This window comes from Tursiops truncatus, chromosome 20, assembly GCF_011762595.2.
Source record: "Tursiops truncatus isolate mTurTru1 chromosome 20, mTurTru1.mat.Y, whole genome shotgun sequence".
NCBI classification, from domain to species: Eukaryota; Metazoa; Chordata; class Mammalia; order Artiodactyla; family Delphinidae; genus Tursiops; species Tursiops truncatus.
The window spans coordinates 14,565,247-14,583,652 of record NC_047053.1 but is presented as its reverse complement, the minus strand read 5'-3'; the positions used below and the strand labels follow the sequence as shown (position 1 = coordinate 14,583,652).

The 18,406-nt window shown below is 39.1% G+C and overlaps 1 protein-coding gene across 3 annotated transcripts in view; it reads left to right on the top strand.

The window, feature by feature from the left end:
• Positions 1-18,406, top strand: part of EFCAB5 (EF-hand calcium binding domain 5) — a 119,295-nt gene that overhangs the window by 79,738 nt on the left and 21,151 nt on the right. For 2 of the 3 annotated variants that reach the window (XM_073797164.1, XM_073797165.1), the window contains exons 12-19: positions 1,812-1,889; positions 1,989-2,081; positions 3,951-4,165; positions 5,434-5,590; positions 8,214-8,503; positions 11,245-11,414; positions 12,144-12,372; positions 13,937-14,089. In XM_073797164.1, the coding sequence (XP_073653265.1) occupies positions 1,812-1,889; positions 1,989-2,081; positions 3,951-4,165; positions 5,434-5,590; positions 8,214-8,503; positions 11,245-11,414; positions 12,144-12,372; positions 13,937-14,089 (1,385 nt within the window). Of the gene's footprint in view, positions 1-1,811; positions 1,890-1,988; positions 2,082-3,950; positions 4,166-5,433; positions 5,591-8,213; positions 8,504-11,244; positions 11,415-12,143; positions 12,373-13,936; positions 14,090-18,406 lie in introns of those variants that run through there. The other variant, XM_073797166.1, reaches the window with a different exon arrangement.

Genomic DNA, 18,406 nt, shown 5'->3' with positions numbered 1-18,406 from the left:
GTAGAGCTGGTTTGGTGGTGCTGAATTATCTCAGCTTTTGATTGTCTGTAAAGCTTTTGATTTCTCCATCAAATCTCAATGAGATCTTTGTTGGGTAGAGTAATCCTGGTTTTAGGTTGTTCCCTTTCATCACTTTAAATATGTCATGCCAGTCCCTTCTGGCCTGTAGAGTTTCTTCTGAGAAATCAGCTGTTAACCTTATGGGAGTTCCCTTGTATGTTATTTGTCATTTTTCCCTTGCTTTGTTTTTAATTTTTACCAATTTGATTACTATGTGTCTCGGCATGCTTCTCCGTGGGTTTATCCTGTATGGGACCCTCTGTGCTTCCTGGACATGGGTGGCTATTTCCTTTCCCATGTTAGGGAAGTTTTTGGCTACCATCTCTTCAAATATTTTCTCAGTTCTTTTCTCTCTCTCTTCTTCTTCTGGAACCCCTATGATGTGAATGTTGTTGAGTTTAATGTTGTCTCAGAGGTCTCTTAGGCTGTCTTCATTTCTTTTCATCTTTTTTCTTTATTCTTTTCCACAGCAGTGAATTCCACCATTCTGTCTTCCAGGTCACTTATCCGTTCTTCTGCCTCAGTTATTCTGCTATTGATTCCTTCTAGTGTAGTTTTCATTTCAGTTATTGTATTGTTCATCTCTGTTTGTTTGTTCTTTAATTCTTCTAGGTCTTTGTTAAACATTTCTTGCATCTTCTCGATCTTTGCCTCCATTCTTTTTCCGAGGTCCTGGATCATCTTCACTATCATTATTCTGAATTCTTTTTCTGGAATGTTACCTAACTCCTCTTCATTTCGTTGTTTTTCTGGGGTTTTATCTTGTTCCTTCATCTGGTACATAGCCTTTTCATCTTGTCTATCTTTCTGTGAATGTGGTTTTTGTTCCACAGGCTGCAGGATTGTAGTTCTTCTTGCTTCTGCTCGAAGAATTCTAATCTTTTAGAGAACCAATCTCAATGCCACTTAAGACCTCAGTTAGGCATAATTTTTTAATTCTAAAGTTCTACAGTCCCAAAGAAAATTATTATTTAAAACTCCTAAGAGATGGGTAACCTATGTTCTAGATTCTACACTAACATTAACTAATTTTAAATCTTTCATTTTTTTCAGCATTATATTTATTTCTCCATGAAATAAGACTGCTAATTTCTGGCTCTCCCTGCATAGTAGGGATACAGCTTAAAAAGTTAGTGAAGTTTCTATTCAGTCAGATGTATTATTAGTGAGGACTTAATTTTGACTATCTGTAACAGTGATCTAAAATAACAGTGTCTAAAAAACCAAACAAAAGCAAAACAAAATAACAATGTCTAAACAAGACAGGAGTTTCTTTGTTTCTCATGTAAAAGTCAAAATTTATATGACAGCTCAGCCCCATGAAATCAGCAGAGGCTCAAGCTCTTTCTGTCTTGTGTCTCCTCCAACCACATGGTCCAAGATAGCTCACCACCATGTCCACATTCTGACCACCAGGTGAGGAGAAAGGATAGGTATTACATCATTTCCCGTCACAACTCATTAGTCGGAATTTAGGCATATAGTGACACCTAGCTGCCAGGGAGGCTAGGAAATATAGCCCTTAATTTGCATGGCAAAATTTGGGTACAACAAATAGCCTTTGTCACAGAGCTGCTCCCAAAAACTAAAGTTATTAAGTGATACCATTATGATACAGCATATATAGGAAAGGACCTGAAAGAAAGTTTTTGTGTTCTATATGCAAGACATTTCTCTCATTTATTAACTTTAGAATATATAATAGAGTATATAATGTCCAACTCATAGGCATTTTATTTTGTACCTTTTAGAAACTGAAAAAAAGGAAGTTCAGAGAGACAAATCCTGTGAACCCAAGTCCCAAAAAATAGAAGGAAAATCATGGTCAGGTAACTTCTCATTTAATCCTCCTTTCATTCATACTCTAGAGCAAAACCATTATGAAAGTGAAGTTACGCTGGCTATATTATGGAACGTGTATTTTATAGGTGAACTTTTGACTTGTAACTGGAACACGAAGTATGCCAAATGTGAAGAGGAGGAACAGGCAAACTTAATCTATGGTAACTCCAGGTTCACAGGTACATGTTAACAACAAAACCAGGAAGAATAGATGGCACTCTAATTGATGAACTTAATTTACTGTGGTACACGATGATAAGGACTGGACTTAGCCAAGGCACAATGGCAGAGTGATACTTGCATTATTGTGTCCCTGAGCTGATGGATCTAAACATATTCACGATGACTGTTTTGGGTGGTAGTGTACATGCAGTGCTATTCATGAATGCTCTTTAACACATATGCATTAATACAGTTGTCCCTCAGTACCTGCAGGGGTTTTTTCCATGGAAACCACCCCCCAGAGCTCCCCCCATGAATACCAATATTCAGGGATGCTCAAGTCCCTTATGTAAAATGGAATAGTATTTGCATATAACCAGTGCACATCGTCCCATATACTTTAAATCATCTCTAGATTACGTTTAATACCTAATACAATGTAAACACTATGTAAATAGTTATAAATACAATGTGAATGCTATGTAAATGGTTGCCAGTATGTGGCAAATTCAAGTTTTGCTTTTTTGGAACTTTCTGGAAATTTTTTTTCTGAATATTTTTGATCCACAGTTGAATCCACAGATGCAGAACCTGCGGCTACAGAGGGCCGTATCCAATTTTTTTTTCTTTTTACTGTTAAATGGCCCTGAAACCACTTTGAAGCTATCATCAAGGTATACAAAGGGAATCAGATGTTAGATATTAGAAAAATAGAAATCATTCCAGCTATTCCTCTCCCTGGTAGTTCCACATCCAAATATGCGAGGCAGGTGAGGATCTATCTTGTTTTTGAAGACTTACAAAGGAAGATCTACTCAACAGAGACAACAAAGAGTAGATGTTAGCTCTCAGTAAACCATGTCTTTAACAACAATTATCCCAAGACGTACTATTTTATCATTTTACCTTTCATTAACAAGTAGTAGAACTTATAAGATCAAGATATTTTCCACCTATCTGTAATTTTTTTCTCATTTAAGCATGGATCAAATAACAGATTTCTATCCTCCAAATATTTCATGGAATTACATGGCATTGATTAAGCTCTTGTTGCCTGCTAATTCATGTTCCTCTTCCCCTGGTCTTACTTCTTTATCTCAGTTTTGCTTTACCATTTTAACAGTTGCATGGGTGATCCTTTTTAAGTCACATCAAATCTCATATGGGAAGCATAAGGGCATGAACGATTGAATTAGTTAATAAATCAAACATAAATCACTGGACTTTTTCATGAAATATGCTTCATATTATAACATTGAGCTTCAAGATAAATATATTAGTCAAGACTCTTTGGGGGAGAGGTGGTAGTGGTGGTATTTACAGACTTATTTAACTAGTGAGTCCAGACTGCAGCTGGCTTCAGGCACAGCTGAATCCAAGAGCTCAATAATAGCAGCAGGACAGTGTCTCTTTGCCTCTCAGCCCTGTTCTTCTCTGTGTAACTTTCAGTTTTAGTTTTCACTGTATTGTGGCAAAGATGTCCATGAGGGCATCTCTAAGCCTACATCATACTAGTTCAGGAATCAGAATATAAGAAGAGTGATTCTCCCCCAGTAGTTGCCCCAAGAGTTCTGGGGCTAATTCTCATTGGCCTATAGTGGATTCCATTGCTGTCCTATGTGAATCATTGGCCGGACCTATATCACATGGCCATCCTTGAAGCAAGGATGGAGGAAGCTCAGAACTACCTGATACATCTAAACTGACAATGGGGGAGAGATGTTTTCCTAAATCAAAAAAGGAGGGTGCTGAACTCATGAAGGGAGCATGAATTCCTGACAGGAAAAAAAGGAGCAGATGTCCATTACAATAAGTACTCGTATATTTTCCAGAACTTTGATAAAATTGTTCACTTCACTGTTTGATGTATGTTTCTTCCTTGATAGACCTACACTCGATGATCAGAAATATTCAGTCTTACAAGGAAATAAAAGGTAGGAGTGCCTTCAATGGAGTTTCCTTCAATCTGCTCCAGTTTGTGCAACTCCTGGAGACATTTGTTGGTGAAGATGCCCCCTTGAGTGTCAGCGAAGCCCTCACCTCCTTTTTTAAGAAGGGCTTTGTTGAAACAAAAGAAGAGAAAAGGAGTGGCTTAGAAGAGGTGAGTAATATTATTTATCAGTAAAACAGGTGAGGTCACTATTATAAATAAATCTATCAATCTCAGTTGCTCCTAGTCTAGCTCTTCTTAAATAACTTACAACCAAACCTATCCCTTTAGTTCAACCAGCATGGCCATTAAATACTTCATTTGAATGTCAAATATTCTAAGATCACACTCCAGAGAACTCATTCTCCTAGTAAGAACATGATTTCTGATGGCAGGTGATGGTTTATTTTACAGCTGTGTTTTTGCTCCTCTGAAGCTGGAAGAGCAGATTCCGAGGAACAGAAATGTGTATATACAAAGATGTGTGTTTGTGTGTGTGTGTGTGTGTGTGTGTGTGTGTGTGTGTGTGTGTGCACTGTCTGCTGTGTGAGTGCATTTGCAAATGCACATACGTAGGGGTACAGTTGTGGCTTGAATATATATTTTTATTCATGTGCACCAAGGTAGTACATATTTCTTAAGAAATTACTACTTACTTAGGTGATAAATGCAAACACATTAGCTGATATAAACAACTTATGTACTCTTATACGAAACACATAAATCAGGTTCACCAGGCATATTCAGTAAACTTATCAGTCTTATGAGTCTTCTCAACCTAATCTAGAGTTGATATTCCTTTGGCCTCCTCAACTGCTATTCCCCCCATTTAATCAAATGGTATATGTTCACTTTCTTTTAGCAACAAAATTAAATTACTGTCTAGTTGACATAATCTAGTAAAAAAGTCTAAACAGTAAATAAAATTAATATCAAGTTAGGTCAATGTTAAATATAAAAAAGAACTTTTGAACACAGTCATTTTTTTGTTGTTTGAACACTGCCATCCAACCCCCTTTACTACAAAACATATTCCATCAAGAAGCCAGGCAGAGCACCCCATGTTTTATCACATTCTTGAACAACTAGTAAGGGAGTGGAAAGGAATGAATCAAAGATTCTCAAGGAGTGAGTCCCCTTCCTAAATTAATGTGTTTTAGCTCAATGCAGAGAATGCCTGCTTCTTGGCTTAAGGTGAAACAAAGAAATGATATTTAGAGAACTAAAATTAAATGCTTCATTTAAAAAATTTTTTTAATTAAAAATTTTTTTAAATAATAAAAAATTAAATGCTTCATTTTACCATTCATATTTATGCTTAGTCCCAAAGCAAAGCTGTTTCTATAAAAAGTGCTGCACTTTGGGGGGAATAAGCCTAAGATGCCAGCTAGCACAATACGGTGTATCTTCTGTGCTTTGTTATCCTGTTTGTATCCTAGGCTAGACAAAATGCTTCCCAAGTCCGACGGGGACTTCTCCTAAATGCCCTCTTTCAGAAGTGGGACTGTGATAGCTCAGGCTTCCTGGATCTGAATGAAGTTGATGAACTCTTGTATACATACAAGGAGGGAATGGAAAAGGAATCTATGAAGAAAGGTAAAAATGTAAGAATTTTCTTAAGTTGTGGTAACAACTTGGCTTCAAGTTTCCCGGTATTATGGCATATATACAGTTAAAACACTGGTTGGTCTAAAACCATGAGATACCACTTCACACCTACTAGTGTGGCTATAATTTTTTTTGAGCTTTATTGAGATATAATTGACATGTAACATTGTGTAAGTTTAAGATGTACGATGTATTGATTTGATGCACATATATTGTGAAATGATTACCACAGTAGCTTAGTTAATACTTCCATCACCTCACACAATACCATTTCTTTTTTTGTGATGAGAACATTTAGGATCTCCTCTCTTAGAAACTTTCAAGTATACAACGCAATATTAACTATAATCACCATGCTGTACATTTAGAATCCCAGAACTTTTCTTATAATGAAAGCTTGTACACTTTGACCAACATCTCCCCATTTCCCCCACCCCCAGCCCCTGGCAACTACCATTCTACACTCTGTTTCTGTGAGTTTGGCTTTTTTAGATTCCACATATAAGTGAGATCATACAGTATTTGTGTTTGTCTGACTTATTTCTCTTAGCATAATGCCCTCAAGGTCCATCCATGTTGTTGCAAATGACAGGATTTCCTTCTTTCCCATGGCTCAGTAATATTCCATGGTATATGTGTCATTCACATATATACATACATATATATATAATTCATATGTCATACACACACACACACACACACACACACACACACACACACCATGATTCTTTATCCATTAATTCGTTGACAGACGCTTAGGTTGTTTCCATATCTTGGCTATTGTGAATAATTCTGCAATGAATATGAGATGCAGATATCCCTTCGAGATAGTGATTTTATTTCCTTCAGATATATAGCCAGAAGTAGGATTCCTGGATCATTTGGTAGTTCTATTTTTAATTTTTTGAGGAACCTCCACCTGTTTTCCACAGTAACTATACCAATTTACATTCCCACCAACAGTCCACAAGGGTTCCCTTTTCTTCACATCCTTACCAACACTTGTTATCTCTTGTCTTTTTGATGAGAGTCATTCTAACAAGTGTGATGTGATATCTCATTGTGGTTTTGATTTGCATTTCCCCGATGATTAATGATGTTTGAGCATCTTTTCATGCACCTTTGGTCATTTGCATGTCTTCTTTGGAAAAGTATCTATTCAGTTCCTCTGCCCATTTTTCCACCAGATTTTTTGTTTCTATTGAGTTGTATGAGTTCCTTATGTATTCTGGATATTAACCCCTTATCAGATATATGATTTGCAAATATTTTCTCCCATACTGTAGGTGTTCATTTTGTGGCTACTTTTGCTGTGCAGAAGGTTTTTAGTTTGATGTAGCCCCACTAATTTATTTTTGCTTTTGTTGCTCATGTAGTATGACTATAATTTTTAAAATGGAAAATAACAGTGTTTGCAAGGATATGGAGAAATTGGAACCCTTGTGCATTGCTGGTGGGAATATAGAAAATGTCAGAGCAATCAGGAGTTGAATTGTTGTCCAAGACCTTAACTGTACTTAGTTAGATTCCTTTTGTATACCTGGCTACCCATGCTCTTGGGGTTAAAAGAATCCAAACCACTCCACAGTTCTGCCTATTTTCCCTTCTTGTTTTATCTTTCCGCTTCTACAAGGTCTGATTCACCTCTCAAGTCTGAATGGCTTGCAAGTTTCCCCTGAAGTTACTTAACTTCTTATTCTCCTTAATGACTTTTTCTTATCCTATATTATATTTTTCTCTTCTGATTGATTCTTCTCAATCAAAAGCTACTAAAAATCTTATTCTAATGTAATAAGTTCTCTCCTTCATTTGCTTAGATCCCAGTATAAATGATTTTGCTCTTCACTGGGTTTAAGGATTTATCTGATTACTTTAGCATAACAGATTTCAAATTCTTGAAGTATGTAGTACATGAGGGAAAGAGCAATCAGAGTTAGTTAAGGTCTTCAACCCTTTCAGAAATGAACGTAACCAATACGTTGATCTTCAAAGGTACCTAAGTTTATCAACTGTCATGTGTTCTTCATTAACTATGCCTTCTACAAACTGTACATTATACTACACTACTTGTCTTAGACTGCCTCCAAAGACAATTTACTTAATGAAGCTTCAAAAGGCATAATGAGGTGGTTTCCACTTACAAGATGGGAAAACTTCATAACAGAGAACTATGTTCCACAGAGGAAAAGATACTACACAATGGTCAGGAGAGCTGGGTTCCAATACTGGATCTTTCACTAAACGGTCACAAGACCATGGGCAAGTTACTGAACCTCTATAGAGTCAGGTGTCCACATGGGTAAAATGAAGGAGTTGGACACGATGGATTCTAGAATTTAAGGGACCTAAGGATGATGTTATAAGGTTTCACCTGGCTGAGTGGTAGAATTAAAACAAAACAATAACAGATGACATAAGAGTCATCTTGAGTTCAGTATAGGAAGTCACTGTAAGATGTTCCAGTGGACTTGAGGTGCCTTTGATATGCCTGGTTTTCCATGGGAAGCAGTTGTCAGAGGCTTCAATTTGCTGTAAGAGAGGAGAATGAAAATTTCCCCCACAGATGAATGAACTTTTGATTAGTTCTTGGTTTTGTATTTATGTCTTTTAGCTAAACTACACATCCAATTTCCAAAGCCACACCCTGGTCACGAAGTGAGGTTGTCTTCCAAACAGTTTCAGAAATACATAGAATTGGTTGTATCTGAACTCAGGGGCAATGAAGATCAAGTTCTGGAAAGCGTTGTGGAGTTTCTGATGAATACTTTAGAAAGGAGCCGTGTTGAGAGTCTGAGAAATTGTGCCAGACAAAAGTGGCTGCACCAAATCCAACGTGCTGCAGAGACAAGTGGGGTATCCCTGGAGCCAGTGTACGCAGAGACCTTTAAGGCCCTCACCCAGGTGTGTTTTCTAAAATGATATACAAGAGAAAAATTTTCTTACAATAGGTGATGTGCAATGGTTACAAAGGAGGAACACACTAAATTCTCTTGAGAAATTGCTGCTATAGATGTTTTATTCACTCCGATACTTTACAATGACCCAAAGCCTAGTAAAGTTGCAACTGGAATGATTGCAAGTTGGCAAGCAGAGGGGAAAGGTAGAAGAATAAAATTATGTCTTGGGATTCCTAATTTCATTTGTGCCAAAAGTCAGATAAGCCTAGAACAGACAATAAACTGACATTAAAAAACAACCGTGGGCTTCCCTGGTGGCGCAGTGGTTGAGAGTCTGCCTGCCGATGCAGGGGACATGGGTTTGTGCCCCGGTCCGGGAAGATCCCACATGCCGCGGAGCGGCTGGGCCCGTGAGCCATGGCCGCTGAGCCTGCGCATCCGGAGCCTGTGCTCCGCAGCGGGAGAGGCCACAACAGTGAGAGGCCCGTGTACCGCCAAAAAAACCCCCAAAAAACAAAAACCGTGAGGAATGTTCATTGCAGCACTATTTACAATAGCCAGAACATGGAAGCAACCTAAGTGTCCATCGACAGATGAATGGTTAAAGAAGATGTGGCACATATATGCAATGGAATATTACTCAGCCATAAAAAGTAACGAAATTGAGTTATTTGTAGTGAGGTGGATGGACCTAGAGTCTGTCATACAGAGTGAAGTAAGTCGGAAAGAGAAAAACAAATACCGTATGCTAACACATATATATAGAATCTAAAAAAAAAAAAAAGGTTCTGATGAACCTAGGGGCAGGACAGGAATAAACACGCAGACGTAGAGAATGGACTTGAGGACATGGGGAGGGGGAAGGGTAAGCTGGGACGAAGTAAGAGAGTAGCATGGACATATATACACTACCAAATGTAAAATAGCTAGCAAGTGGGAAGCAGCTGCATAGCACAGGGAGATCAACTCGATGCTTTGTGACCACCTAGAGGGGTGGGATAGGGAGGGTGAGAGGGAGACGCAAGAGGGAAGGGATATGGGGATATATGTATACATATAGCTGATTCACTTTGTTATACAGCAGAAACTAACACAGCATTGTAAAGCAATTACACTCCAAGAAAGATGTTAAAAAAAAAAATAGCCATGAGGAGATGTACATGCAGTTTAAGCTACATTTCCCTTGCATGATGTTTTGGGAGTCAGTTTTAAAAGGAACTATTTAAATCATAAAGTCATTATAAAGTAGAATCCAACATGACACTATATTTCATAGCACTGCCTAGAAACAATCTGAGACTATCACAGAATCCTGTCACTTAAAATACATGACCTGGATGGACCACTGTCCACAGCTCTACTGCTACCTCAGACACTCCCAGCTTGCTGCTCTTTCCAGGCAGAAATAGCATGGCTGTCTTCTACATATATCACAGCTTCCATTGATCCAGGGAAACTATGTTGTTCATCTCAGCTAAATAGCAGCACTTGATTATGGGAATCATCTCCTGAATGGCTGAATTTTCCAATATAGTTGGAAATGATGTGACCAGCAACAGGAGGACAATCAAGAAAAAAAGATATTGCTCCAACTTGCTTCAGAGATCTGCAGTACCCTAAGATGCATCTTTTTTTAAAAAACTATTTATTTTTGACTGTGTTGGGTCTCATTGCTGTGTGCGGGCTTTCTCTAGTTGCGGTGAACGGGGGCTACTCTGTTGCAGTGCACGGGCTTCTCATTGCGGTGGCTTCTCTTGTTGCAGAGCATGGGCTGTAGGCGTGTGGGCTTCAGTAGTTGTGGCACACGGGCTCAGTAGTTGTGGCTCACAAGCTCTAGAGCGCAGGCTCAGTAGTTGTGGCGCACGGGCTTAGTTGCTTCACGGCATGTGGGATCTTCCCAGACCAGGGCTCGAACCCATGTCCCCTGCGTTGGCAGGCAGATTCTTAACCACTGCGCCACCAGGGAAGCCCACCCTAAGATACATCTTAATACATCTTTGTTAGTTAGCCTATTGATCTTCTATGTAGAAAAGGAGGAATCAAAGCAGAAGGGAAAAGAAAAGCACAAAGAGCAAACCCAAGTACACAGAAAGAGGAGACAAATATCAGAGAAAGTGTCTCTCATGTCCCCAATTTATGGGCATATTTAATATATGTGTTAACATATAATATTGTTATAATATTTTAGGTACAGCGAATTCTCAGTTATTTTAATTAGAAATAGTAGTTGAGTAAAGTCTGCAATCTGTATCCACAAGTAATCCTTTCCTGAAATGATGTAAATCAAATGTCATAGCCAAACAATGTTAAGAATTTCTTGAGAGCATTTTTTCCCATATTCACATCATAGTAGATGGTTAAGAAATATGAATGAAATGAAGTCATCTTGTTGCCCTGTAAAATAAGTACTTTTAACTGAAGCCCATACAACATGAGTATGGTTCAAAGGGATCCAAGTTTTAAACCTCTAAATTTAAGTAGACCTGGCAGGTTTTTTTTTTCTTAAGTAAACTAGTCTGATTGACATAGTGTATATCTATTCCACTCACTAAATCTCAGGTTTCAGGAACAGCTGTGGTGTCAGCTTTTCTCCCACTGCCTATGAATGGTAATATCTGCATCATTTATTCAGGAAAGTTAAATTATCGGGTTCAGATACACAAACTGGCTAATGAAGGGAGACATGATTAAGAGAATAGCTCTTTGGCTATTGGCAAATAAATGGTCAGAAACATTTTGCCATAGGATGCTGAAGCCCATGGAAATAAGAAGATCAGTGCTCACATTTCCCTCTTAGAAGAAAACCTACTACTGCCTGATAGAGGGAAGGTTCTATTGAAGAACATAGCTTGTACTTTAGACGATGCTCCATTTGTACTGAACAAAGTGCTCTACAGGGACATGAAGGGGATCAGGTAAGAATATCTTGAAGAGGTTGGTTTCACCCTTCTAAAAAAAATAATTCCTTTTGTGAAGTAAACTAGCATTGAAATCCTAGTTAGCTGCCCAAGAGAGAAATGCCTCAGATCACCAAACTTTCTAGAGCAGGAGGTGATGGGTTTCCAGTCTTGGATGGTTTTACCTGGTTGTTTCTAGAGTTCACTCTTAGGCATTAATTTTCCATGTAAGGACTCTGCTTCACAGTTTCAGTTCAATTATTTCTGCCTACTCTGTAAGTTATGTCTCCTGCATCCTTTTTATATATGTTTTCTCTGTTATGATCTAAGCTTTTTTTTTTTACTCTATGTCAACTTTTATTGATATTATTTTCCTTTGTAGCAGTCTTTCCCCAACAACATTTAGAGTCCCACATCAAATGCAGCTGGATATTGCAACCATTATAACAATATAATCGCTATTAATTCCTTGCACTTTCCATCGTGTCCCCCTATCTGACTGTATCTGGCTCATCCATCCTCATTTTTTTCTGAGCAACATCTTTCTTCTTCTATATACACACCATTAAGCTTATTTTTTAAATCTTTCTCTCAAGTCAGACTCTCCTAACTGGTAATTTTATCTGAGTCCACTTCTCTGACATATAATACTAATGATTATGAATGGTTGGATCTAGTTTCCTGCATGGTTTAATCTAAAGCCCCCTCCTGTTGCCTTTCTCCCATCCTCATATTCCTATTTCTCAGCTTTACAGTAGTGGATGAAGGGAAGCCAATACACGTCCCCCAAGTTCAGAACCATGGGAACATCTTTTTCTGGAACCATTCCCGCAAGAAGAACGATCAAAATGGGTCATTCCTGGCTCTGCCTCTTCAGGATGCATATATGAGGATCTTTGGGGTCTTGGCTGTCGACACCTTAAGAGATCCCCAGAAAATAAACATCTTCCTACCCCATGAGATCAAATTCTATCAGGTAAGGCACAGAAAAATTCTTCAAGGTCTGTGGTAGGGAAGTCTTTCCTTCTATACTTTTTAAAAAACAAAGATGAAAGTGAAGCTATGTATACAGATAGTGTCATCATACTTGTATCAGTCTTTGGAGAGGCTCCCCATTACACATGGAAGGACTCAGCCTCAGTTGTCCATCTATGTCTCAGCCTGTCTGGGAAGATTGTTAATATGTGTCTGATTGCATTAATCATAGGAACAGCATTTTCTGCTATAGAACTGAAATCCAACTATTAGACTACTAACTAAAACCCAAAAAGTAGGAATGAACTTTTAGAAGGGACATATTAATGTTTTATTAATAGTGGTACCTTGAAATCCTTTGCTGTTTCCACAAGTGGTTCTAAATATGATATGCCTTCCTATAGTTCTTATTTCAGTGTTATAATTTTTGAGGATAAAAAATGAAGGAAAAGCCTAAATGTTTCTCGAGTATTCGTGTTTTCATGTTAGATCTCAAAAAGGAGAGGCACTTTTAAGACTATAAAGTAACTGGACCATTTCTACAAGCATTTAAATTTAATTTTATGAATAGAAATTTCAGTGAAGGAAGATTGAAAACCTTTATGGAGGCAATGGACTGGGACATAGCAGCAATCAGGAAGTTGCTATCATTTGTTCCCCTGTATGCTCTTGATGTTTATTTACCATTATTTAAATTTTTCTCCTCTCATTTACTGGATGTACAACTGAGGAAAGTGGTAGAATCATTTTCCCTGGACATCTTTTTTAATAATAAGTTTCATCTTTTTTAACAATAAGAATCATGTGAAGATATTAAGAAGCAAAATGGAAGAGTATGGAGCTATCAGTAGGTGAACTATTTATGGTCTTATTAGAGAATATGTCAAAGTGAATTCCAAATTGACTCTCTAGCCCTTGGAGGTAAAGGCTCCTGGGTTACCCTTAGATGCCTTGGGTCCTAATATAAAATGCAGATATTTTTGAAGAATTTTTGGTTCCTAGAGTTTCTTGACAAGAAGACCACAGATGGGTTCTAAGGACTTCCCGTCCCTTCTCTGTAGAACAGGCTCTCTTTACGTATCTAAGACGATGGTGTACTCTAGCGTGTTGCAGGCCTTGGAACCCAGCACACCTGTACTGCTTGCTGATCTGATGACAGTAGCCTTGTAAAGATGCAGACATTAATATTGCATCAGATCAGGGCAGCTCTTACCCATCTGTCCAAGGTTGGCATCAGTTCTTGGCTTTTAAACCTTTTTTTCTCATTTCAAAGTTTATCTTGTTCTTCTGACACTATTTTCTGATAGCACATATCACAGATTTCACTGGATGATTGTCAGGAAACACAGTAAGTTAGGTTGATCTTATGGTAGATCTCTCCTTACTTTTGATTTCACTGTGATTGATCCTTTTTTCATAGTAGAATCTGGAACACTGCCTTTTGAGAATTGATGAATAATTTGTAGGAAGTAGATTATCAATTAAAAAGATAATCCAATTGATGCATTACTAATTATTTTGGTGTTTTAAATAGAAAAGGCAATTTAAATTTTCTGTCTCTACAGGGAGTTGCCCATGTTTTTAGTACTGCCTATCACTACGTCCACAGCCGAGAGCATATCCTGCATGTTGTGATCACTGGCATCAGCTGGCTCTACAACATCACATCCAGCATCACTGCCATCACTACATACTTCACTGAGCCTAGCCCAGCGAAGGTAGGCAAGGCTGGGCAGTGTTAGACCGCCCCAGGTTAACAGAGTTTCTAGATACTATTGTCTTGCTCGTATTTTAAAGCATATTCAGTTAGCTATTATGCTATGACCCCAACTCAAGATCCTTGGCTGTGAGTGGCAGAAATCCATCAAACTGCCTTAGGCAAAGGGGGGCAGATTGATTAACTCAGGTAACCAAATGAAGAAGGGGCAGGAGTCAGCCTGGCTTCCGGGATGACCATCTGGGCTCTCTCATGTTATTTCTCTTCCCAGTTCTCACGTTTGCTTCCCTCTGCACTTTGGCTTTGCCCTTCTGGCTAAAGACAGGTTTTTTTCTACAGGGCAAGCCTGATGCTTAGTAACTAAAGAAGAATTTTTCTTTCCTGTTCCAATTTGGAAAAACCAAGGAAAGAAAACTCGTTTTGATCTATCCTGAGATATGCCCCTCCTGGCCAGGGTGGGAAATTTACAGTAACTGGCAGACCCCACCAGGATGATATGGGTGAACTGGGAAGGGATGAGGCACCCCTGTTTTGGAAGGACACCTTATATCACGCCAATCAAAAAAAGAAAAAAAAAGGCTCCCTATCTACAATATGATGAATTTTTGATGAATGTTTGCTTTGCTTCTTTACACTTAATGTTAATGTTAGGATTTTTCATGTGATAAGAATGGATGGAAAGGGGTCTTCGTTTCAAGAAGGCTAAACTATTCTGCACGGTGCCTGATCAGGTGGTGGCAACACGTTGATTGTCTTTCAGTCCTTTACCTGGCCGTCCCACAGGTGCCTCTCCCCTTCCTTTTTGGCTTCTTTTCCTTCCTTCCCTCCAGGTCCCCGCTTCCCTCCTTCAGTGGCTGGATCAAGCTGATGAGGCCTTGGCTAAAGAGGGCAGAATCACAGACCTCTCTGATGGGGTGACCAGGCCAAGGAGGTGGAGAATGCCTAGTTGTGGGTGCTGCTCCTGGGGTGGGGTGGGGGTGGGAGCCTTCAAGTGCCTTCTGAACTGGGGTGGACCACCTGGTGTGTATGTGTTGGGTGGGCGGCGGTGAGAACCTCTCAGTATAGGGGGCAGACCACCAGGTCCCATAGGCCACAGACACAGTGGGGCCATAGCGTGTGTGGTCTGGGGAGCATTCCACTTGGCCAGCGTCTAAGCACTTTGTTGGAGCCCTCAGAGAAACAGCACCTAGGGCCCATGAAGAAGGTTAACATCGCCTATAGCAGTCAGCAAGAAGCGCAGCTGAAGGGGCGTGTAGTTTCAGAATTGTAATGCTGTGGACAAGACCACAAGGGTCACTATCCATCTGACCCAAGGCCATCTTATGGAGGTGGAGACCATATCCCGACGGGGAGAGGAGGACCACTCAGCAGCCAGGGTCTGGGTGGGGTCACGGCCAGGTAGAGACCAGTACAGCCTGTCCAAGCCTGTAGTCAGGGGTTTGTCCTAGGTGGGAGATACTAGGTGAGGTTTTGATGTTAAAAGTGGCTGAGGATGGCTGTAGGGATACCTTTTTTTAAAGCATTCAACTATGGTAACTTAATAAGCCTCTCCCTTACTTTATGCAGCCCCTCCAGATCTACTCTCCTCTCTTCTCCAGCTCGCTCTGTACCTCAGAAAGTAGACTGAATCAATGGACTCCTTGGCCTTTAGCTTCTTCTTGGGATTGTCCAATGAGAGGCACCAGTAGGAGATTGGTGGGTAGAAGGAGAGGGAGGCTCTCCTTCTGCTTTTGGCTCTCCCCTCTGCCAGGTTGCTGTGGGTTAGCTGTGTTCTTCGACTAAAGGCCACTGTACCTTTAGTCAAGTGGCCCTCTCCCTCTCCTGTCTTCTCCAAGTTCCAGTAATTGCTTCCATCCCTTGCCTCTTCAGGCTAAAAGTGGTAGCAGCTCCCCATTGTTACTAGGCCTGGGATTCTAAGTACTGCCCATGCTTTCATAAATAGTCCCTTTATTAAACTCTCTTCAAATTAGCCAGTACTGGTGTGTCATCTGCTTCCTCCTGACATCCTGACTCATACAAATTATAAAGTAGATTCTGAGACATCCCACCTCACCTCATGCCCATGTTTCTGTAAGGTACAGAGTCATGGAGGAAAAAGAGTTCTCACTCTTTTGACAATAACTATAAATGAGGGAACGTAGGAGTTTCAATTTCTCTTAGATATGAAACTCAGGCTATCTCTTTTATTGTGAATAATAATAAATATCATTATTATTATTATTTATTTAGTTTATCACCCCAAAGCACCTATGTCTAACTATTTCTTTGGAGCACCGAATTTGTTAAATATTTAACTGTGGTAGGCTGAATAATGTTTCCCCCCACCAAGACGTCCATATCCTAATTCCTGGAACCTGTAAATATGTTACCTTAGTGGCAAAAGGAATTTTGCAGACATGATTAGTATTAAGGACCTTGAGAAAGGGAGAGTGTCCTGGATTAGCCAGGTAGGCCCTATCGATTATACGTGTCCTTAAAAGCAGATAACCTTTTCTGGCTATGGTCCCTGAAAGGTGAAAGGATGGAAGAAGAGTCAGAGCGATGGCAGTGTGAGAGAGTTGACACTCTGTTGCTGGTTCTGAAGCTGTACAAAGACCCAAGGTCGCTAGGAGCTAAGGGCAGCCCCCAGCTGACAGCCAGCAAGGAGACCAAGACCTCAGTCTCTTACTTTCCTGAGGTCTAACATGTGCCTGGTTTGCTATCTTAAGTTATATCAAGTAGGCTTTTGAAAAAACAAAAGCCAGAGATTAGCAGGTGATTTCTGCTTTCCACCTCTCCACATTTCTTTTCTTAGGCAGCACAAACTTTCTGCTTGAGTGGGGAGGAGGGTGGTATACAATACCACAATTAATGTTTCACATCCCACCATACATAATAGAAACCTTTTTAAAAATTTTTCTTTTATTTTGGCTGTGCTGGGTCTTCGTTGCGGTGCGCAGGCTCTTTGTTTCCGGCTTCTCTCTAGTTGCAGCACACAGGCTCTCTAGTTGTGGCATGCAGGTTTAGTTCCCCCACCACATGTGGGATCTTAGTTCCCCGACCAGGGATCAAACCCCCAACCCCAGCATTGGAAGGCAGATTCTTAACCACTGGACCACCAGGGAAGTCATGAAACCTTTTTTTTTTTTTTAACCTCAGAGACTTCAAAAATGCTGTTACCCTGCCCAGAACATTCCCCCCACTTCACTCCATCACGCTTAGGTCCTACCTGAAGCAAACTACAAACTTTACCAAGAGACATAAATTTTTTTCATAAAGTTAAAAAGTCATATCATGATTATTTTCACAAGAAGACCACTTTTTAAAAATATAATTTCTTACCAAAATTATTTTTAAATTTAACAAAATTCCAAGGTAAATTCCAGCATGATTTTTTAAATTGGCCAAATGATTTTAATCTTCATTTGGAAGAAGAATAAATGCATGAGAATAGCTAAGAAAATGAAGGATAGGAGGGAATTTACAGCCATGGTCTGAGGAAGGATGGCTGATTCTATTTCAAAGATTGAAATGATTAAAGCGAGGTTGATACATTGATGACATAAAAATGTAAAACTTTCCTGCATCAAAGTTATAAACACAACTAATTGCCACATATCTGACAAAGGATTAACAGTGTTATATGAAAGTCAATGAGATTTTGAAAATCCAAAATAAAAATAAGCAAAGGACAATTTTATTTAAACAAAAAACCTCATGCAAATGGTCAATAAACATGGGAAAAAATGTTCAATTGTTCTCATAATGAAATAAATACAAAGTTAAGTAGAAGATAATTTCTTACCTAATAAATTGAAAAAGATTTTTTTTAAATATAATTTGAAATGTCTGTTAGACATCTAAGTGGAGATATTGAATAGGCAGTTGGATATATGAGCTTAGTGTTTGGGAGAAATCCAGACTGGTAAATAAATTATATTTAAAACTACTCGAGTGGTTACACATTGTGAATGTATTTAATCCCACTGAATTGCACACTTATGAATGGTTAAAATGATAATATTATGCTGTGTATATTTTACCAAAACAAAACAAAAATCATGAGACTGGATGGGATGACCAATAGAATGAGTGAGGATAGGAAAAAAAAAATTCTGAGACCCAAACCTTGAGGCCCAAGTGTTTGGCATCATTGTGGCTCAAAATTATATTGACCTTGACCTATAATTTGAAAAACATTTTATATTACCTAAGCTTTTCTGATTTTTTTCTATTTATTTGTCCCCAAAAGTCTTAATGAGAGTATGAAGTCTGGGGGACTTCCTGGTGGTCCAGTGGTTAAGAATCTGCCTTCCAATGCAGGGGACAGGGGTTTGAT